This window comes from Archocentrus centrarchus, chromosome 7, assembly GCF_007364275.1.
Source record: "Archocentrus centrarchus isolate MPI-CPG fArcCen1 chromosome 7, fArcCen1, whole genome shotgun sequence".
Classification (NCBI taxonomy): Eukaryota; Metazoa; Chordata; class Actinopteri; order Cichliformes; family Cichlidae; genus Archocentrus; species Archocentrus centrarchus.
Window position 1 is genome coordinate 1210307 of NC_044352.1, and position 23386 is coordinate 1233692.

At 47.0% G+C, this 23386-nt stretch overlaps 1 protein-coding gene across 10 annotated transcripts; it reads left to right on the plus strand.

Moving 5' to 3' along the window:
• The first annotated feature begins 1856 nt into the window (after positions 1-1856).
• On the plus strand, positions 1857-23170 carry tpd52l2b (tpd52 like 2b). Of its 10 annotated transcripts, none has more exons than XM_030732796.1 (9): positions 1857-2069; positions 6032-6189; positions 6586-6734; positions 12341-12388; positions 16025-16126; positions 17607-17633; positions 18144-18188; positions 19877-19925; positions 21060-23170. In XM_030732796.1, the coding sequence occupies exons 1-9, from the start codon at positions 2051-2053 to the stop codon at positions 21141-21143; spliced, it is 681 nt and encodes a 226-aa protein (XP_030588656.1). In that variant the 5' UTR covers positions 1857-2050; the 3' UTR covers positions 21144-23170. The 10 variants fall into 10 exon arrangements, with proteins under 10 accessions (XP_030588656.1, XP_030588659.1, XP_030588664.1 ...); XM_030732799.1 differs by having other exon boundaries at positions 18147-18188; XM_030732804.1 differs by having other exon boundaries at positions 20979-21070.
• Positions 23171-23386: the final 216 nt, after the last annotated feature.

Consider the following 23386-nt stretch of genomic DNA (forward strand, 5'->3'; position numbering starts at 1 on the left):
AATGTTTCCCCGTGATTCCCACACTGTGCCAGGAGAAACAGAAAACCACTTCCTGTTTGGAGGGCAGTCCTTTAAAATAAAAGCACCTGAGTGCTTGGGTCAGCAGGAATTAGAGGTCCACATGAGCAGTAAAACTGTGTTCAGTGTTTCTGAACTGAAGCAAACAGCACAGCAGCGATCTCTGATGGGGAAGTGGATTCCTGGGCTCAGGTGAGACGTTTCTGAGCTCCTGCTGCTGCAAACCTGCCGCCTAAAAGCTTTAGGATTAAAACCATGCTGATGTTAGGTACATCTGCCACCTGTGGGAGGAGCCTCTGAGCCAGGTGAGAACTGCAGCAAGAAAAACTGAGCAAATATTTGTTTACTGAGTGCAAACTGTTCATTTAACTCTGAGATATCAGTTTCATTAACTCAGATAAAAAGGCAAAGTTCATGAGACCACCCGCTGTGAGGTTCGTGCCACAGTGATTTCGATCATCATCACTGTTGATTTAAGGCAGTTAAATCAACAGTGATGATGATCGAAATCATTTTTCATGTTTCTGTGTTTAATGTTTTCATCCGTGAATTTTCAGATGTACTGTTTTACTAAAGGGCAGAATAATAAAGCACGTTATTATTAAGATGTCAGTGATTTACTGTTTTCCTGAACAGGAACATGAGTGTTGGTGGTTGGATGTTGTTCTGCTTTCTCAGAGGTCCAGCTGCCAGTTTGAGATTCCTCTGCTGTTCTAAACTCACTACATTAAATATATAAACACACAAATACTTGTGTTTCCTCCTTTTTGTGACAGGTGGTGTAATAAATGTGACCCGTGTGTCATACAGAGACTCGAACAAACAAAACTGAAAACGGTGACGTAAAAGTGCCTTAAAGGAAGTTATCTCAAATTAATACGTTTAAAAACCTTCCAAAATAAAACCGAAGCATCTGCTTTCAGGTCCAAACAGCTGTGTGCTGTGTTGAAGAGAGATGAGCTGAAGCCAAACAGGGCCGGGCCGTACTTTAATCTAACACCAGTTTGTGCCACAAGATGGCGCAGTGAGCCAGGGCGACTGGTATTTAACCAGGTAAAAACATACCGGCGTTTGCAACAAGCTTCCCAAGAAATCTAGGCGGAAGAAAAAGGAAAGGTTCAACAGAAGCATCTAAAAACTTCTCAGCACCCTGCTGGTGAAAGTACCTCTAACCAGAGTGACATCACTGGACCACCTGTTTCTGTCAGTGTGAAAATCAAATACATCATCTGTAGTTGTAGTTTTAAGATTTATTTCAGCTGGGAGTTCAGCAGGGACGCCCACACAGGAAGAAGGAGAAGGAACTTGGTGGAAAATCCTGCTTACATTTTATTTACTTTTTACCACTACAGCTGATAAAATATACAAAGGATTGATTTAAATTTCTGAGGGAGACTGAGACATTATTTCTCATTAAAATAATCTCTGCTTAGGGTTCTGCCCCCGCGAACCGGCCCCGCATAAGTGGAAGAGAATGATGGATGGATGGAAAATAAGAACTGTTACAAAAATTGTTGTTACACTACAGCACACACTACACTTTATTTTATTTTATTATTTATTTGATTTTGGATATTGTATAATTCTTAAATTACACTGAACCTTCCCTTCCCAGACCTGTATTGTATATTGTGTATTGTATATTGTATAGCATTTAAGTTAAATTATAGGACACTGTATAATACTAGAGTATAATCAACCGAAACCAAATTCCTTGTGTGTGTAAACATACTTGGCCAAAATAAACCTGATTCTGATTCTTTACTTCCCCGTCATCGCCTCCAGGTTCTGACGTAATCTAAGTTTTACTTTGAAATTCCCCACCGGATGCATTGTGTTCTTCGGCGCTAACTTCACGGACCGAGAGATAAACGACTGTTCTGTGTGTGTGTGTTTTCCTGTCGACGACTTTGTGTGAGTGAAGCTGCAGTCTGGACGGTTTCTGTTCACTGTGCCGCTCTGTTGTCCGCTGCACTCCAGCTGAACCTGTAAATCACGAAGAGAAGAGTTTAAGCCGCGAGGAGGCGACGCCATGGACCCCGCCAGCCAAGGTACCGCTGAGCGTTAGCTTAGCACGGAGTTAGCCTAGCCTAGCTGAGTGCGCAGAGAGGCTCCGGGGGAGGCAGAGAGAGGCTCCCGGAGGCCACTTCTGACGCTTCAGTCGCTCATAGAGCAGCCAGCAGTTCACGGTTGGACTGCTGACTGCAGCCGTGAGCACAGGCCGCTGTTCAGGTCGCGGCGTCAACATCCAGTTTAACTTAAAGCAGGTTAAAAGCAGGAGGTTCGGGTTTTCTGAGCTGTGTTTACCCAAACACACACTGCTGACGTGTTACGACAGGTCACACTCGAGGTTTGATCGGCTGACTTCCACAAACACAGCAGCAGCTCCTCAATTTACCTGGATCTTCACCTGAGCGGGCGTCACCGTCGCTTTCTGTCAGACACTCGCGAGCAAGGCTTGCTGTTAGCATGCTAGCTGCTGTGTCGTTTCACACTGACAGCGTCACGCTGAGGTGGTTAAACAGGAGCGAACCTCACCAGGTGGGCCTTCACAGCTCGGTGTCCACAGGTGACTCTGCCAGAGCAGCTTAGCATGATTCACAGCTCAGAATAAGCCACCTACCTGACGGAGCCCCGTCAGCTCATTCGCTCACCTTTTAGAGCTTTTTCCTGATTGGCTGTCTCTCACAGAGGGAAGGTTTGAACAGCGGGTGGTTGGAGCTTTTGTGTCTGAGATGATGTCATATGGATCCAAGAGCAGTAGGAGTAGGTCCTCCTGAAAAGTCTCAAAGGTGACTGGACTTTTTTGAGCTCCAGAGACCACCATGACCTGGATGACTGAGAACCTACAAAGACATGCGTCCACCTTAAAAGCAGCTTTTAGTCAGACTGAAGCTTTCGGCTATAAAGTTTCTGTATTTTAAGGTTTGGGCTGAAATTACAGGGAAATAAGCAAAGAAGGGTGGTGTTCTGGTAGCCTGCCTCCACCTGGTGAGGAGGGAGTTCAGGCTTTCAGGAGCGTCATCGTGACACAGACTTGCCTTTAATAAATCCTGCTCGTGAAGCCACAGAGCTTTGGAGGTTTCAGTAAAGTTTTTGTTAGTGGGATTAAATTAGCTTAAAGCTAAAAAAACAGTTTGAAGCGCCTGACTGCAGGTGGTGGCGATTCTTTGCTTTGACCACAGGTGTAGGAAGAAAATCCCAGATTAATCCTGCAGCCCGAGGAATAAACGGGACAGATGTGCAAAGCTGAAGCGAACCTCCAAACCCCAAATAAGAGTCCTGTAAAGGGAGCAGGTTATGTGAGGTTTATTGTGGGTATGATGTTTGAAATGTCCATTCCTCACATCGCTCGCTGGATTATGTCGATGTTTAAGCCAATGTGAGGCTGAGGTAACGCCTCAGTCACTCCTTCAGGCCGCCGGCCTCTGCCGCTCTGATGGACGTGTCGTGCTTGATCAGCCCATCGGCGCAGAGATTAGGGTCGCCTCCGTTTCACTCGCCTTTTTGTACAACAGACCAGATAAAGTGGGACGTCCGTGTCTCGTTAAATGAAGCTTTGAAACCTAAGTGAAGGGTTAACGGGTGAGCCGGAGACACTCCTGACTGATCCGCTCTGACCTGACCCTGCAGTACCTACATAATCAAACAGGAAGAAGTGTTTTCTGGTTTCAGGAATAACAAGACTCAGCCAGTGCCGGGCTACAGTGAGCGCTGTTTCATAGAAAGTGCAGCAGCTTCTTTATCAGCCTGCAAACAGGGCGCAGCCTGAGGGAAGGTGTGGCAGTGCACGCTTCAGTGTTTGCAGACCCGTCAGACCGCCGCCAAACCAGATGGATGAAGCTGATTACACACATGAGGACAGGAGGAAATATGAACGATTAAGAAGGGAGTTTCCTTCAAGGTGTAATAAAATAGACCCACAGTGATGGTACTGTAGGCCAACTGACTGAGAATCCTTTAAAACAGTCCATGTGAGATTTACCTGAAAATATTCCTTGATGGGAATTACACAAAACATCAGGTCCCTGCTGGCACTAGTTTTCAGGAAGAATCCTTTCAGGGATTCTCATGTTCGGACCCGGTTTTGGTCCAGAACTTTTCTCAGCCCGTGGAAGGAAACTGCTGATGGAAAATCTTCCTCTGAATTAGTTTTATTTATTTTCTTCCACTGAATCAATAAATTATTCTCATCCCAGATAAGAGCAACTGAACTTTCAAAATAAGAGCGAGTGGGTGTAATCTGGTAGATAAATACTCAGTTTCATTCCTTTGGTCATTTCTTTACTTTGGGTGAGAGCCCCTGTGGTCCTGTGACCATGTGACAGGAAGAGCAGGCGGTGGATGGATGTTGGTGATGTGGTTACAGGGTGGAAAAGCCGGACTTTAAGCAGCTGGTTTTATCCTGCTGCAGAGTTACAGGCTTCAGCCGCTTTTGTTCAGCTAAAGCGGTGAGCAGTTATGTTAAACTTCCAGTTTTCATTAAAACGCTCCCTTGGCTACTTTGTGCTTTCAGTTGACTTGCGCTGAGTCAGTGGGTATAATGCTGTGTTGCTGCTGGCGCCTCATTTCTGTAGAGTCACTCTTTGAATCAGGAAGTGTGTCAGCAGCTGTTTGGAGGATGTCCTTCGTTAACCCATCCTGATAACTGCTGCTGCCCGCGAGCAGCAGAAAAACACTCAGTATTTTTCTGTACTGTCAGAAATGTTACTGCATTTTATTTATTTTTTAATATTCTGATATCATTTTGGGGCTCAGTGCTGCTGCTGTTGCACACACTTTAAAGCACGAAGAGGTCCGGGCGTGTGTGCACCCAGCACATCAGTCCTGCTGGGGAGCCCTCTGAGTAACGTCTGAGTGTGAGAAACCCTGAAAAAGGAGGCAGGACAAAAATAGATGCACTTAGTAAAATGATCTGTTCTTTAACCTCTGATTGATCCAGGCCCTGCTGACTGTACAATAAACGCAGGTGAAAATCTGCAGGCGTCAGCATCTCTGTGACAGAGTCCGGCCTGCATCGAGGCCAGCAGAGGAAGTTTGGCAGCAGTTGGAGGAGGCCAGCAGGACGCTGAGTAAAAATAGACCTCCAACAATGTGTATTCAGTGGGCGAAGCTATTACAAAAAACAAACTCACGCCTCCCAACGCTCCCAAACACACCAGAGAGCAGAGCTGCGAGCTTCAGGAGCATTTCAGGTTCTCACACTGAACATGTTTGAAGACCACAGAAGAAGATCTGTTAAAGTCTGCAGCTTCCACATCTGCACAGCAGTTTGCACAACTTTTCAAACCCTCCGGGATTATCTTCAGACGCTCTGTAATCCATAGTTTGTCCAATCAGCTGGAGAGAGCTAAGACGGATCCACCCTGAAGGCATACAGATCCAGTCAGGATGACTCAGAGTGTCAGCCGCTGGCCTCACCATTTTAGTTTTTGCAGATCTCCCTATTATTTTGAAGGGTCAGTTGCTGCTAGCAGCTTCCTGCAGCCTCTTTCAGTGTGGTGATTCCCTATTGGCTAGCTCGGTGGTGAGGTCAGTGTTGTGACAGTCCTCCGTATGATTCAGCTACATCTCTACTGAAGCATCATGGAGTCATTTCAGAGGGTTTTCTGGAGCATTATCATAATTTTACACGTGGTCGGCCTGTAGGAAGGCCGGGCTGTATGAATGGATGTTTTTGACCATAAAGCCCATAAGTCTATGAGCCACTACGCCAGCCCCACCAGCCCGTCTCCATGGGGAGCTGGTTCTTTGTTTTCCAGCACCACTTAGTTTCAGGCAGTGAGACGTGTCAGGTTTCTCTAACAGCCACTTTCTCTTCCTGTTGGATATCTGCTGCCACTGGCGCTCGTCGCTCCCTGTGTGTGTGTGTGTGTGTGTGTGTGTGTGTGTGTGTGTGTGTGTGTGAGAGAGAGAGATACACTGAAAGTGATCTGAGTAAACCACTGTTGGCTTTTAGCTCTGTCTGAGTGTCTGTTCTGCTCCCATTAATGTCTCCTCCTCTTCCTCTCAGATATCAACCTGAACTCTCCTAACAAGGGTCTCGGCGCAGATCGTTCAGACAGCTTGTCCGATGTGCCCGTGGAGGGAGCGGTAGGGAACTCGGCCAACCCTCCTCCACCCGGCCTGACGGAGGAGGAGGCGGAGGAGCTCCGCACTGAGCTCACTAAGGTACGCGCCGCACCTGCTGGGATCTCAGGTGTTTGACTACTGAGTGTGGATGTTGGGGAAACAGCACCTGGCTGGCTGGAAATGATTATAAGTGTCTGAATGAAACTAAAGATTTGACTGAGGTGAAATTTAACCCCTCTAATAAACTTCCTGTGGTGTATTACAGGTGGTGTATTACAGGTGGTGTATTACAGGTGGTGTATTATATGTGGTGTATTACAGGTGGTGTATTATATGTGGTGTATTACAGGTGGTATATTGGGTTACACGAGTGCAGCAAATGAGGTGCGTAGATGTGTGGTGGGGGTTCCTCCTCCTCCCGCCCCTCAGCAGGGAAGCGCGAGTCAGGAAGGGTGGAGATGGTTAGCAGTGACTGAAGAGCAAACTGTGTTTCAGGTGGAGGAGGAGATCAACACCTTGCGTCAGGTTTTGTGTGCCAAAGAGAGACACGCCGCGGAGCTGAAGAGGAAACTCGGCCTCAGCCCGCTCAACGAACTCAGGCAGAACCTCACCAAGAGCTGGCAGGACGTGCAGACCTCCAACGCGTACGTATCACTCAGACAATCGTGTAAGCTGTTTGTGAACAACAGGAGGACGTTAAGCTGTCCTCAGAGTTTTCTTATCTCTTAGTGCTGTAAGATTTCAGAGATCCACCAGCAGCTAGACTAAATAAAGGCTCAGCGGATATCGTCACAGCTTTCTTATGAAGAAGCAGCGTCTAACGAACTTAAAATGGTCATTCTGTCAGCATTCGACAGCTTCAGTAATAAACCTGACCGTGTGCTCAGCACTGTGCAGGTCAGAAGAGGAACTTCTTTCTAGGAAATGTTCTTGGAGTATTAAGTACTTCTCAGCTGGCAGTAGTAGCAGTCTGAAGCTCTCAGGCTTCAGCCCTGAGCCGAGTCTCTGGATGCTGATTAGTTTGCAGTGAAGCAGGTCGATGCCGTCAGTTTGATCTTTGAAGATGCAAAGCCACATGTCTGAATACTGATCGACTCTAAAACTTAATCTAATTCGGGCTGAGCTCTGCCGCCGGGCAAACAACTCAACTGGGAGGGTGAACGCAGGATAGATTTACTCTGGATGTCTGAACTCGGCCTCTGAATACGGTCATAAACATCATTGTTTAAATGTCCTTTAAATCCAGAGGTGATAGGCTGCTGATCACGAACACGGGATGTCTCAGGATCTGCAGTGAGGACCTGGTTTCCGGCACAGGGAAACGATTAGCAGATGTCCCTGAGGGCGCTCTGTTAGTAACAGCATTATCAGCCTGACTCACCAGGTTCAGTTTACACAGGCTTACATCATTCAGAGAAACAGCAGCTGAAGATGCTGTTTCACATTTAAAAAGCTGCTCAGTTTGTGGTGGTGTTACATATCAGCAGTTTTTCATCTTGCACTTCTACCAGATGCAGCTGCTGCTCTGGGTAAAATTCAGGCCTTCAGATTTTAACAGTTCAGCTTCTAAATGAGCCTCAGCAGGAGGTTTGAACAGTCCTGATAAACCACAGCGAGCCACTCATCGACTCAGGAAGAAGATGATATGACGATTACTGTGTGTGTGTGTGTGTGTGTGTGTGTGTATGGGCACACAGGGACTGTCACACACCTGCTGCTGAACCTTCTGTTTGTGAAGGGCAGCCAATCAGCAGAAAGGAGCCAGGCCCAGTATGAGATAAAGGTTTATATTCATGCCAAACTGCTCTGGTAGAATCCAGGAGCACAGAGCAGAGTAGCTCACCTTTAAAGGTGACGATGGACAGAAGAAACGAGATGTTCTCCGCTGTTTGGCTCTGAATGTGGAACCTTAGCTAACGGCAGAATCAGTGTTCCTGATTTGGAGGTGGAGTTCAGCCTGCCCTGAGCTGACACCATCATGTCTGTGTTTCTAGCTACGTGAGAACCACCGAGAAGCTGGGAGAGTGGAGTGAGAGGGTGACCCGCTGGGATGTGTGAGTCCACACTGTGTTTGCTGCTCGCTCTGTTTGCGCTCTCACGCGCTGACGTTTGCTCAGCCTCCACCCAGCTACCAACCACGCCTGGGAACATTTCAGCTGTTTGATTTGGGAGCTGCTCAGAGGGCAAACATTCGTCTGCAGCTGTGCCTGTGTTGACTCAGACGGGTCTCTTAGAATCAGCTAAACGTTAAAGCTTTCTGTTCCGGGGGGGTCAACAGTCACATTAACTGCACATGTGCAGCTCTGCAATGTGAGTGCTAAGCATTTTAACAGTGCTACATGCGCAGCACATGCACTTCCTTTGGGTAATGCCAGGAAAAAATTCAGAGCTGCAGTTCATGTGAACTGGATGGATGAAGGTGGAGCTGCTAGCTGTCTGCTAGGTTCCACCTCAGCTAACTGGAGTCCCTGATCTGGACCTCTGGACCGTGTTTGTGCTGTTGGAGCCTTTTGGAGCATTTTTTATGCAATGATCTGACCAATAATATGGCTGCTGTGGACTAACAGACCAAGAAGGTGGAGCTCCAGTTTGCTGAGTGAGATTCTGGGATTTTAATTGGATGTTACTGATTAGCATGTATCTGCTAGCATTAGCTGATAACTTAGCGCTCCAGCCACTCGTCTAAATATGGTCGCTTCCTGAAACAAAAACCAGCATGGCTGCTAACAAGTGCTCCCTTTTATCACCACTCAAGCACTTCTGGTTAGGTGCAGTCTGCATTTTGTTGCACTGTACTTGTGACATATGCAGTCACAATAAATCTAATCTCATGAGTGTGTGTGTGTGTGCGCGCTCCTGCTGTGAGGATTTTGTTTCCTGAACTTGTAGCACTGAGGTGTGATTTGGTGTCTCTGTCCTGACCACAGCAGCCTGAGCTGCACACCTGCCTCAGCTGAGGCTGTCTGTGCACGTTGGCCTGTGACTCACCTTTTAGTGTTTGGTTATGAGATTCTTTGGAGGTTAAGAGGGTTCAGCAGGGCCGGCGTTTGAAGCTGCTCACACAGGGACTTGTTTTTCAGAGGCTGCTGCTGTCCTGATAGCATCACTGTGGTACTTCCCCTCTCAGAGATCAGGTGTCCTCTCTTCCTCCAGATGTGATGATGTGTGTCATCTCTACTTCCTCTCCACATCAGTGTTCCTCCATATTTTTAGCTTTTTCAGACACTTCCCCCTCTGCTTTTTTTAACAGCCGTGCTGAAAGCCGGCGCTGTCTGAGTTTCAGAGAATAACTGCAGAGAAAATGAACCGTGACATGAGTTTGGTTTGGACTGGTCTCTGTAACACCGATGGCCGTTCACTGAACTGTAGTCAGCACGAAAACAAGCTGGTCAGAGGGAAGACTTTTCCTCACTTCATTTGAGTGTTGGCTTCTTCCCTGGAGTGATCCAAGCACACCTGGGTTTTTCATTCCTGCCTTAAAGCCTCAGCTCCAGCCTGTTTTTGGTCACCAAGATCAGGCTGAGGGAATTAATCAAATACCATATTCATGCATATGTTGGTAAATAATTACATTCATATTGTTTGTTATGAAGGCAGGCACTTATCAAATCAGTAAAAGTCTTTTGTCTTTAATTATAATTGAAATAAAAACAGCAGTTAAAGAAGAAGGTGGAGCTCACAGGACAGAAGCTGCTTGTTTGACGTCTTGTGGTTGGATGTGTCCGGGAGACGGGTGCGCTTGATTTATGAGGCAGAACCAGAGCTTTGCTTTCAAAATCTTTATAAGTCGAAACACCGTGGGATGTCTGAGGCAGGAGACGGTGGGCTCCTGCCTCAGACAGCCCGTGAGGGTTGACCTTAAAGGACAAAAACACCAGCTGAGCAGTGGTTGTACTCTCCTGCAGACGTGCAGTCACAAACAAGCAGCAGGAACACCAACATCAGGCAGAGCCTCACGCTCGCTGTCTGAGGAGGAAATGAGTGTGACCGTGACCCACGAGGGCCCTGCCTGACTCATGGATGTGGAAACTAAAAGACGCCTTTCAGCCTGGCCTTAAAACTGCCTGCAGGATGACTCGGTGCCCCGACACCTGTTTCTGTTTGAATTACAGTTGCATTTGAAGGGAATCCTCTAAAAGGTTGTTTTAAATTCATCGATCCTAGTATTACATTTCCAGTTCGCAGTACTGATGACAGTAGTCATGATGGGTGATGTTTCCATGCCGCGGCGGGGTCTAAGGGCCGAGGCTGATGGAAGCTTCCTCGTTGGTTGTAACCTGACAGGACAGCGCTGCTGACTCGCGCTCACAAACAGCAGCAGGTGCAGCGCGCTGCTTTTCTACTGTTTGTTCTATTTCTGCACACAGAAACAGACCCACAGCCACCGGTGTCAGTTTCCAGTTGTGTGTCTGTCCACAGACACACAATAAGTGTGGATAATTGTCATTTGACTGAAAGTGCTGGAGCAGAGCACGGGAAACTTTATCTGCAGGCGGGCGGCTCGGACTCACCGCTGCAGGAACGAGTGGGAGGACAGGAATGTGAGAGGGGGAGGAGGGACGTGTTTTGCTTGGTCACATGACGTGATGTGCAGGAAAGGAGGCAGGATTGTGACGTGCACAGAGAGGGCTGAACTGAACTACATGAGATATGAATTTATAAATATGTTGGAGCCACAAACTCAGAAGGTTTCCATGAAAGCTCGAGCGCGTCGCTCAGCTGTTTGATTAGGATGTGACTCAGAATCGGAGCATTTGAGGAGCAGTGAGTTACATGTTCCCTGCAGCCATGTGTGTAATTTCATACACATATTTTTAGCCTTTTCTGCTGCTCACTGGCTTCTCTTTCTGCACCCGTAAAGCTCGTTTCTGCGGGTCAGCCGATCGAGCTTCTTTTCAGAGTAAATCCTCGACAAAGAAGGTGAAGACAGAGATGTTTGTGTTCATATTGTTGTGCGGTGAGACGGTACCAGCGGAGGCTGTGTGGACAGAGCTGGTCTGTGAGGCTCTCTGTGCCGTACAGTCGGCGGCGTTGTGCCGATATCAGTCGGACAGAAAGGCCGGCCTTGTAGGCCGTCTCCGGTTTCTGCTGCTGAAGAAGAAATGTAAAAATAACTTCAGCTGTCTGCAGGGCCGTGATTGGAGGGAAACAAAAGTCTGCCTGTGTGTTTTTTTCACGCTCCTCCTTTTTCAGCTCATTGTTTGTCCTGCACTGATTCTGATTCAATTTTATTTATTTATAATTCGGCAAATCACGACAAACAGTCGCCTCAAGGCGCTTTGTATTGTAGGTAAAGACCCTACAATAATACAGAGAAAACCCAACAGTCCAAACGACCCCCTATGAGCAGCACTTGGTGACAGTGGGAAGGAAAAACTCCCTTTAACAGGAAGAGTTGGTGTGAAATGGGCTGTAAAGCTCTGAATCATGAGGGAATATTTAACAAAGGCCGAACACTTTGACATCCTGCTGTGTGTTTTAAAATCAAACGCGCCCATCCTCTCCTGCTGTGGAAGGTCTGAGGTGTTTACCTGTGTCCGTGTACCTGGAGCGGCTTCATTTCCCAATATGGAGAGTTTATTTTTTTCTACTCGGCGTATCGCGGCGTCCGGCCTCCTCTGACCCCCTGACCTTTGACAGCAGAGCGTTTTGTGAGCCGAGGCTTCAGAAATGGAGGCGGCGTGAACTTCAGTAAGGTCAGCTGTGTAGCGTCGCCAGCCTCTCGCTGAGAAAATTAATATCAGCTAAAAAAGTGCCACATGTGAGTTAGGGCAGAGGATCCACCAGTTCTGACCTCTGACCTCTCTGTTTTTACCAGGAAAAGTGGGATCAGGGCGCTGCCGTTCCTCTGGTTCCTCCACTGATATGACAGCAGACCATCCCAGGCCCCGCCCCCCGCGGGCCTCATTATTTAATCGCCTGTATTGTCTCCTGTTTGCTGAATGATGGTTTATTTTGAGCTGTGTAATCTGAAGTAAACCTGAGTGCGTGTCGGTGTAGCGCTGAGAGCGTTCAGCTCTCTCCTGCCACGGGTCGCAGTCGTTATCCCGTAGTAACAGTTTAACTTCATGAACTTGTCTTTAAACACTTAAATTTGTCTTCGTCCTCCTGAAAAAATGAAATGTTGCAGATTTCAGACTCACTGACTGAACAGATGCATAAATGTGTGAGCCAGTCTGCTGCAGTGTGCTGTACTGTGAGTCATTGTGAGTCTCTCCCCTGTGTCATTATCCTGCTGTTGTGTCTTCAGATATCGGTCTGCCTCGGCCACTTTGGATGACATTACCCACTCTGAAGCGTGAGTTGAACCCTTCCTCTTTGTGCTCTTGTTTCTGTAGATGAGTTAAGGTTTCTTTCACTTTGGGTTTGTTGGGGGAATTTTCTGTTTTTCTGTTGCTGCTGTGGTGTTGAGGGTGCTGCAGTAAAGCTGACTGAATTCAGGAGACAGTTTTATAAGTACATGTTGAAACGTGACTTTCAGTGACCATTGGAGTCTGGAAATCCTGGAAATGAGTGAAGCATGTTTCTGAGATCGAGTTATTAATCAGGGAGAAAATCTAAAGTACACATTATTATAGTAGAGCATTTAAAAGTTAAAGTTAGGCCGGTTTAACAGATGTAACCAGTGACCAGCACAGCACTGTCAGATGTGTCTGCCTTTACGAGTGACACCTGACAGGAAGTGAAAATAAGCATCATCGTATGTAATGCCAGGGAATATTGATTCCCAGGATCTGGAGTACGTGTTGGGCTAACACTGACACAGCAGCATGTAATCTGCGGTCAGTGCACAAACACAGAAGTCGTTCAGTCAGAGTAACGTCTGTTAACTCCATCTCGACGCGATCCGCCGCTCTCAGTCGGCGATGTTTAAGGAGCAAAGAGGCCGAACGCTGCGCGATCGCACAGCCACGCAGACGGGTCAGAGCCTGCAGCTCTGCAGACTGTGGTGCTTTAGCATGAAATGATCGTCAGCTCTGAGCTCTCTGTGTTTTTGGGGAAAAGCAGAAATTTTAGAGTTCAGAGTTAAAAACATGTTTGTGACTGATAACCTCGCAGGTTTCATTACGAACATGTCAGTGTCAAATAATGTGGTTAAAGCCGTTAGTTATTCTTAGAAACTAAACTGGGATCAGCAAAAAACAAGTTTGTTTCCAGCTCCACACTTTTCTCCTTTGCATGATTCACAGTTTAAAATCATCCTTCTTTATCTTGGTGCAGGTCAGAGGTCACAGATTCTGCTTTGCCTCAGCTTCTAATGCTGTCACTTTGTTACTGTACTCACCTTTGACAGACTAACACATCCGTCTGGTTTCTCACAGGTTTTCTTTGTTGTCGATGTGAGTCTGTTTGTTCCTAGTTGTGTGTTTCAGACAGAAACCTGAGCCTTCGGCTCTGCATCACCGATCACGTTCAGGGTGAAGACGAGTCCTGATGCCTTAGAGGCCGTTTGCATTCATGTTGTTCAGTAGAAACAGTGTGAACGTGTGGATGCTGCTGCAGTGTATCAGGCCTGTGTGATCAGACCCTGCGTGTGCGCGTCGGTGTGTTTATCTGCTCGTTTCTACTTTTTAATTTGACATAATGACCATTTATGGTAATGACCAAACTCCTTCATTTCCTGTGTTGTACTCCAGGCATGAAAAATGAGCAGCAGGTTTGGACCTGGAAACATCAGATTGTCAAGAAGAGGAGTTTTAACAAATTCCAGTAACCTTAAAGTAACCTGTTCTGATCCAGCTCCATCTGAACTCTGCAGAGCAGCTTTGCATGACTCACAGTTCAAAATAATCCTCCTTTTTCTCCTCAGGGTCTGAAGCTGCCCTATACTGGCTCCAGGCGCAGTATTATCTCTATCTGTGGTCTCTGTGTCAGATTCAGTGATTATACAGTCACATGGTCGCAGCCTCTTTTTCTGTTCTCAGTCACAATTGCTCCACGATCAGCCATGTTTGCTGTGACTGTAGCAGCGTGTATGGTGTCCTCTGTCTGCTCCATCTCACAGCTCCACCTGCAGCATCAGGCAGAGGTCTGGAGGATATTTGAGGTGCAGATTAGAGGAGCCAGTGGTTGAACCACCAACCTGCTCCACCTCCTGACCTACAGAGTGGTTACTCAAAAAGTGACTCTCACGCATTACTGTGTGACTGTGTGAATGATGAAACCAGTGAAGTGTGGTGCAGCTCTGTTTCGTTTGTGACCTGAAGCCGTACGTTGTTGTTTTTCCTTCTTGGGAGCAGAGGTAAACGGGAGCTCGCTCAGACTGCAGGAATGTACCGAAGCTGGAATGAAAACGGACTGCTCACTTCCTGTCTTTTTCATAACTGGTCAGGTGAAAACCATCAGTAAACAAGCCGGCTGCTGTCAGCCGAGCCATTTGATTTTTAGAGACACGGGTGGTAATGATGATGTGCCCGATCTGTTTGAACTTTAACCCCCTGCGTGGAGATTTGATCTGAAGAAGCATTTCTGAGGTTTATGAACTGAGCTGAACTCCTGACCTGGTACACAAACAGCTTCCCTGCTGGTCGAGTCTCTGTGGTGAAACTGTTAAAAATCTCTGTAGGGTTTGATAAAGGTAGCCTGGAGTGAGGAGCCAGTACAGTGAGTGCATGCTGTATCTATGCAGCGCCATGCTGATGATGCAGAGCTTCAGTTTCTGTTAATGACAGCATGAAACGGAAGGTTTCACTATCATTACTGAGTGTGCCTCTTTAAACGTCCTCAGCCAGGACCCTGTAGACCGGAGGTCCTTGGGACCATAGTCTGTATCTAAAAGATGGACAAAGCCACCGTGAGGTTGCACTTTGGTTTGTGGCATTTTGATTAGATTAGATTAGATTCAACTTTATTATCATTGTACCCACATATACAAGGAAAAGTACATTCCAGAAGAATCAAAGTTAGCATTTAGCCCTCTTCATGAGACTGTACAGGTATCTGCTGATCAGTAACATCCAATCAAATCCCAGAATCTCACTCAGCAAGCTGGAGCACCACCTTCTTGGATGGTCTGTTAGTCCAATGAAGCCACAGTAGCCATGTTACTGGTCAGATCATTGGATTAAAAATGCTCCAAAAGGCTCCAACAGCACAAACACAGTCCTGAGGTCCAGTTCAGGGACTCCAGTTAGCTGAGGGGAAGCCTAGCAGACAGCTAGCAGCTACAGCTGCCTGTGACACCATCCACCTGTCGGTCAGAGAGGCCACGCCCCTAATAATGCAGACTTTAATTCAGTTTAACCAGGTGAGCTATAAACAGCTGTAATGAAGGGGGAATTATCCAGAGACCAAAGCAGTTTGTGTATCAGGCTGTAAACATGTTGATTTCTGACTCACTGCTGCCTCTGCTGGACACTTGTCTGATGCTCGGTTTGGACTGATGGAGGCCTCCATTCATCAACATCAAATCAGCCAGTAAGAAGGTTCTTGTTGAACCTCGGATCTCTTCGTGTCTTCTGTCTAAGACCCTGAAAAACTGGCCTGTGAGATGGGACTGACATAAACAGCTCCAGGCTCACAGCTGAATCATAGCTGCTGTGAGCACTCGGGGGTTTCTTCCACACTGGGGGCTCTTCCTCTTCTTAGACAGTTTCTTCCAAAGAAGGCTGTCCTGTTTTTAAACCCTGTGTGGTGAATAAACTGCTGCTGATGTGTTTAAATAGGAAGCGTCTTTGTGGCGTCCTGTAACGTCTCGACTGTGTTTCTGTGTGGACACTAACACTGCTGCTGAGCACTGACTGCAGCACTCGTTTATTGGTAGTTTCTGTCTTTGGACTGATGTCTCTGTGTTTGTGTCCTCCCGTCCTCCCCTCACATCCGTCTGCCTTGTTTTTTTTTTTCCTTCTCTCCATCCATGTTGTTTGTTCCTGCTGTCCTGCTTCTTCTCATCATTCATCTCGTCTGTCCTCCCTCCTCCTCTTCATCTCCGCAGATACAAGAAGACTCAGGAGACTCTTTCCCAGGCAGGACAGAAGACGACTGCAGCTCTGTCCACCATGAGCACGGCCATCAGCAGGAAGCTCGGCGACATGAGGTACGGTGCACCAGGGCCGAGAGTCCGCCGCGCCGACTCGGCTACAAGAACAAATGAGCAGAGGGGACGGGTCCCAAACCCGATGACACGGCTGGAGCTAAAATCTTATGAGGATCAATAAATCAGGATAAACTGGGGTTTAGGAAATTCAGATGTGCAGCTGGGTGCTTGAGTAGAGCTCTAACACCCTCGTTTCTCATGACTGCAGATTAGTAAAACCGTAACAAGAATATGATGATATGACATGCGGGGGGGGGGGGGGGGGGGGGGGGGGCTGTTACAGTTATCCTGTCCTGAATTTATTGTTAAAGGGTCCAAAAATGATCGTTCCATCCAAAAACAATAAGAATACTGTCAGGGTCTACAGGGTCACAGCTTCAGATCCAGGATCCAGATCAGCGCTACAGCTTCACAGACTCTGAACTTTCCCTCAGTTTCACTTCATGGTTCTGCTCCTCCAGTTTGAGGAAAATAAACACTGATGAGGTTTAAGCCCCGAACAGACACTGAGGCCCTGTGTGAGCCGTCACCTCCATGGAGCAGAGACGAGCTCAGAAACACCATCAGGTTAAAACCCGCTGCTCGTTTCTTCTTGTAGCACGTTCACGCTCCTCTCATCTCCATCTTTAACCCTGCATGCTCTACTGAGGAGGTCTGATGAACAAACTGACCTCCTTCATCAGACCTCCTTCTGACTTAACTCGACATGTTCACAGACGTCTCCTGTTGGTTACCAGCCCCTCACCTGTAGGCTGTTAATCCCACCCTGAAGCCACACCTTGGTTTCTTCATTAGTCTGTTTCAGACTTGTCATGTGACTGTGGGGCTGGAAAACAGGACACGTTAACCCTTCGTTACTAACCCGTCTGCACGCAACACACTGCAGTTCATGTAGCTCACGCTGATGTCGGCTCTTTGTGAGTCTGTGTGTGTGCCCCCCCTGCACGAGTCCTCCGTAGAGATCTTTGAGCTGTCGTCCTGCATGTTCCTGCTTTAGTGTCGCCTGTTTCCCTCGAACTCTGAACAAACGTCTACACCAAACTGTGACTTCAGTCAGAGGGGTGAAGACGCTCTCAAGCTGCTCACTTATGTCATCAGTTTGAGGGCACCGACTCCATGTTTAACATGTCCATCAGCACAGCGAGCACGAGCGAAACGCCACCTATCTGACCTTTAACCTCCTGCTGCCTTTCTGTGACGAGCAGCTTTTAGGCCCAGCTGCTGCCTGGCTCACAGGAACTCTGGCAGAAACCCTCATCATTTTAGCATCAGTTCATCTCTGAGTGACGGAGCTGATGTTTGAGTGTCAGCTGATCAGAAACAGCAGACACGTCCCTGCTGCTCTCCCTGATTTACCTGCTGATGTCTCACGTGTGTGTGTGTGTGTGTGTGTGTGTGTGTGTGTACGTGTGTGTGTACGCACTGCTTCTGGCTCATGCTCTCTTCTTCTTCTTTATTGCTGCCTTGGTTTGACCTGCAGGGCGCTGCCTTTCTCTAACTCCTTTAGGTAAGGCTCAGTCATGTGACCTGAAACATTGTGGCGTGATCAGAGGCTCAGCTTAGCTGAATGTGTGTCGCTCTTTGCTCTGATTTTAATGAATACATGAATAAAAGTTTGTGAGGTGAGCTCAGCTTTCATGCATCAATAAAACTGATCTTTATTTTATGGGGTTTCAGTTAGGTTATTTCAGTAGCTGTGATAAAGCTGGACTCACCTGTAATCTGGAGTGAGTCCTCTGATTGGACGGTCGGAGTGAGCGGCAGGTCTTTGGAGGGTGATGCACTCGTACTTCAGCAGCTCAGCTTTAATTTAACGGGTTTAACACAAATGTCTCATTAGCCTCAGCCACCTGTGCAGGTAGCTGTGAGGACCAATCAGAACGAGTGCAGGACTGATGACCACCGTCACCTGTAACAGCTGCTTTAGTGTGTGTGTGTGTGTGTGTGTGTGTGTGTGTGTGTGTCGCTGCTTCCTGCATTGTAACACTTCTGTCTCTTCTCTTTAACGCTTTCAAAGTAGCAACTATTCCATTCGCCACTCGATAAGTATGCCCGCCATGAGGTAACGTAACACACACACCTGTACCTTTACCTGTCTGTGACCTTAGCCTTGATGCTGAGGAAACGTTAACCTGAGTGGACAAAATATCTGTGACGCTCTGAAAGCTGAGGAATGAGGTTTTCATTGGTGCAGAGGCAGGTGTGATTAAATCTGATCGAAAGGTTGAATTTGATCAGCTGATCTGATATTTTGTCCACTAATGACTGTTTGCATGTTTCTGCTGCAGCACTTTAAAAGTGGCAGCGGGAAAGTTTTTATTTTTTTATTTAAATTGTTGAAGTTTATGATGCTGCTGTGAAATATTGAATCTTTTCTCTGATTTCCATTTTTTTCTCTAGTCTTTATATTTTTACCCTTTTTGTAGGAGTGTTAGTTTTACCTGCTCCGGACTAAACGCTGAGCTCAGTGCCTCTGAAATATAAAACCTGCGATTATTCAAATGAAGTTTTTATTTGGTTGCATTCATTTTATGCATGCATGCATATGTCCTCACAAACGGTCTGGATGATACCTGGTTTTTAATGTATTTTATCACATATATTTTATTCTACAGCCTCAGTTCCAGAACAGTCGGGCTGCTGTGGGAAGTCTCATAAACTCAGATTTTATTCACAGTAGAAAATAATAAACTCAGATGTTTAAAGTGAGAAAATGAACCATTTAAATAAAAATCTGAGCTCGTGTTGAGTTTGATGGCAGCAGCTCGTCTCTAAAGCTGTCACAGGTCTGTGTTTCCAGCTGTGCAGCATCCTCTGCTTTAACATCAGTCCGTAAACATCTGGAACTGAGGAGAGCAGCTGCTGGACTTTGGGAGAGGAATGTTGTCCCGTACTGTCTGATGGAGGATTCCAGCTGCTCAGCAGTCCTGGGGCTGCTTTGTCCTGTTTTTGGTTCCTGAGGCTCCAAAAGGTCTGGACTGCAGGTTGGTTCAGCACCTGCTGCTGTTTTCCAAGAAAAACTTCACATTTGGATCCTTCTGACCTCAGAACAGTTTCCACTTTGCCTCGGTCCATTTTAAAGAGCTTTGGCTCAGAGAGCGCTGGTCCTGGATCAGGTTCTTCTTCTTGAACCTGCATGTGTGGAGCTGCGCTCAGTGATTCCTGGAAGTGTCCCTGAGTCCATGCAGTGATTTCCAGGACAGAATCAGGCCTGTTTTTAATGCGGTGCTGCCTGAAGATCACAGGTTTCCAGCCTCGGCCCTGCGCACACATTTCTCTGATGATGTCATTACTGTGGATGATGACACGTTCAGTCTTCAGTTTTACATTAACAAACATTATTCTGGAAGTTTGTAGACGCAGTGTTTTGCAGGTTGGTGAACCTCTATAAGAGGCTCTTCTTAGACCCGAACATCTCACTGACCTGCTGTCCATCAACCTGATGAGCTGCTAAATGTTCCTCCAGCTGTTTCTGTTCAGCACCTCTCACTTTTCCAGCCTTTGCTCCCCATCCTGACTTTGAGACGTGTTTCTGCCATCAGATCCAAAATGAACTCAGATTTTTCTTATGGTTCATTTTCTCAGTTTGAACATCTAATTCTCAGCTCCACTGTGAATAAAATCTGAGATTTGCACATCACTGCGTTCTTTTACATTTTACACAGAGACCCACTTTCTGAGCCATGGCTGTAATAAAAAAAAAAAAGAAAATGATGCTGGGATCGTAATATTTCTGTCTCTGCTCCGCAGAAACTCTCCAACCTTCAAGTCATTCGAGGACAGAATGGGGAACCTGAAGGTGAGCACGAGTGTTTGCAGGTGTTGGGCCTTAAATCTTGCATTAAATGTTATTGTGGAGAACTTATTAAAGGCAGCTGTGACGTGCTTCTCAGAGGAATTTATTCCCACATCTGAGGCTGTCCAACACGCTGCAGCACAAAGTCTCAGGTTTAGATCTTGTTCACGTGATAACGATGCAGTCAAAGGTTAAACTCTGGAAAGTTTAATGAAGACTTTTCACCACAAGGTGGCAGCACTTTCTCCTGAAAGCTTCCGTGTGTCCGACGTCCCGCAGCGGGTTTGAGACGCGTTCAGGCTGATCGAGGTTATTCTGCCAAAATAAAACCAAACGTCTGAGAAGAATTTAACACAGGAAGTGTCTTTAAATGTGTCATCGCAGCGTGGCTGTCGATGATGGGGGTGTCTGTGCTGACTGCCCTCCTGACAAATACAGTAACTGAGTGAAAGAATCACGAAAACTGAGACAAACATTAAAATGAACTCCTTGAGTTTCCTTTGGATACCGCAGGGCTCGGCAACCCGCGGCTCCAGAGCCGGCTCAGTCAGGCTTAATCTGCGGCTCTGTGCGGCTCGCGGAAGTAAATTATAAGTATCCAACTGAAGTGCATTTTATTTTTGTCAGTTCGGTTTTTGTTGTAGTTTTAAATTGGAACATTATTGTGATCTTGAAATATTAAAATAAAATCATTTTATTTATTTATTTTAGTTTCTCAATATATGCGTCACTCGCGGGAGCCGCTACCAGCTTCCGCGAGTATTTTGTTTTCCGTGGAAATCGGGTTCAAGTGGCTCTTTCCGTATTACAGGTTGCCGACCCCTGGGATACAGGATGAGTCTGCTCAGTGTGAGGGATCGATTTTGTGAGCCAATGCTCACAGCTCCACCTTGTGGTTCAGAGTGGTACTGCGTGCAGCGCTGTGTGGGACAGGAAGTCAGCTTTTTTTCTTTTAATTTCAGAAGGTTTTAAACAAGTTTTTACAAAAGTATGTTTAAAGTGTCTGAAGGAAGGTTTGAAGAAAGTTGATCTGCTTTTTTTCTGTTTCCTCGTCAGTGAAACTCGAGCGAGGCAGAAACAGAACCTGATGAGTCAGCGCTAACCCTCATCTGTTTCCTCTTCCTCTCTCCTCTTCAGTATAAGGTCGTCGGTCAGAGAGGAAACGGGGACCCCGGCTCCCCCACCGACACCACCCCCACTCAGGACAACCCGTCTTTCTGAATGCACCTTCCCCCCTCCTCCTCGCCACCACCTTCCTCACGACCTTAGACTGTACTGTTACCACCTCATCGCAGAGCCGCACCTCCACCTCCACCTCAACAACACATTCGCTCTGTAGCTAGTGGCAGGCGCAGAGTCCCACGCCACCGCCTGCCTCCTCTTCCTCCTTCGCCTGTCTAAAACTCGTTAAAGTTTCAGAAACCACCCGGCTAAAGAAAAGGCGCTAAAAGATGTCACCTTCTGAAATTTAACAGCTTTTGCTTTGGAGGGTCATGCTCATCAAAAGAAGTCACCCCGCAGGTGTAGTTTGGGAGGTGGGGCTTCTGCAGGTGGAGGAGGTTTTTACAGGCATAAGTAAACTGTGGTTAAACCTGCTCTCTCTCCTTCTCTGCATTCACACTGTGAGCACACGCTGCACAGCGCCCCCCGCCGCTCTCTCTGTGTAAACACAGGCAGGTGTACAGGTTAGCGCTTAGACTGAGGAGGGGCGGGGTCAGGATCCAGGACACCGCCGCCCTCCTCCACCTGCTCCATGCATGTGCACATCCATCTGAACCCACGCAGCCACCGAGGCCTCGTGTAAAAAACCCCCAAATGTAAAAACCTTAGACGCCCTTCAGCCATTTTGTATTCTCTAAACTTTTACACAGCTTTGCAGAATGTTTTTACATAACCTTTATCAATATTATGAACCCAGTAAATACACGACGCTGCCGCGGGCGGAGGAACAAACTCGGCTCAGTTTCACAGACGTGTCGGCAAAGACGAAGCGTCCCGTTTGTGAAACCGTAACGAGCTGAAGGAGCGCCGCTGAACGTCAGGCTCGCCGGCCGCTCTCCTTCCTCTCGTTAGCGCTCAGAAGTCGCTGTGAGGCGATGCTTGGCTGCGAACGCTTCCTGCTGAGTGTCACCGCTTCTCTGTCGGCCTTACTGACTCAGCCGTGTGAGCGACCTCGTTTTCAGGACCTGGCCAATAAAGGAGGGTTTCCTTTGCAGAAATGACCCCAAAACAGCTGCTTTCTCCTTTTCAGGGATGCTCCGCTCATCGACCACACCTTTAAACTTTACTGCATTCTGCTCAACAACAGAAACACATTTTCACTTTGTTTTCGTTATTTTGTGTAAATGCCATCAGTTAAAAGCTCGGTGCCAATATTAGTCTCCCCCCGAGGCTCTGCGCTTTGCCAAGATGAAGCAGAAACGCTCCTGGAGGGAAGGCTGTGGTTTCTGAGGAGCAGCGGACACTCGGACCCCGATCGTTCTTCTCAGGTGTGTCAGCGCGCCGCCGTGTGTGTGTACACCTGTTTGCCAGCAGACGCAGCATGAGGCCGCGCTCACCTGTGATCACGCTTATCGCTGACAAGCCGCGCTCTCTGAAACTCGTCGGTTTTGCCAAAATGTGACCGATAACGAGGCCGAGGCTTTCCAATCGGCGCTGCCAAAAACCCATTTTCTCCTTTTGACAAACGGATCCGGACGAACGCGTCCCGGCGCTGCGTCCTGCCTGCTGTGTGCTGCTTTTCTTTGTGTAGATGATGACCTGGTAGCTGGCTTCTGTTTTCCTTTCCTTCTGCTTTTCAGAGGTGGGTTTCTTATCGGTAAAATGCCCTCAGTTTAAATATCTGTTACAGACTCTGTGTCTCTGCCCTTTGCCAAGATTAAACCAACCCCTGCACACTACAACAGATCCTCCTGAAGTCATTATTTAGCTCCTGTAAGTGAGAGAAATCACATTTTTCTTACACGCAGTGGAAAATTGATCATCAGTGTGAGCAAAATGGGATTTCTCAGGCTTAAAACTGCTTTTCCTCGTTTAAAGCTGCACGTGAGCAATTTTTGGACAGAGTTCTTAGTTTGGGAACGTGCAGCACACAACGAGCACGCTCACTGAGGACTTCCAGCTTTATCCAGGTCCTGGGCCTCTCATGTAGATCATTAAAGGGATCAGATTTGGAAGATTATGGTGAATTAAACATTTTTGGTTTATGGTATATGTTTGGATATCAATAAAGCATTCCTTTAAATGAACAGTGTGCTTGTTTTGCTTTTTTTAGGTTTGATTCAACTTTGTCATTGAACACAGTAACAAGAAATGCAGTTTAACCAGAGGTGCAGAGTAGTAAAGTGCAAGGTATGTGCATGGGCAGTGCAGATATGAACTGAATATACTATATATGCTAAGAATGTGAAAATATATATATATAAATATATATATATATATATACACACACACAGTGCATTATA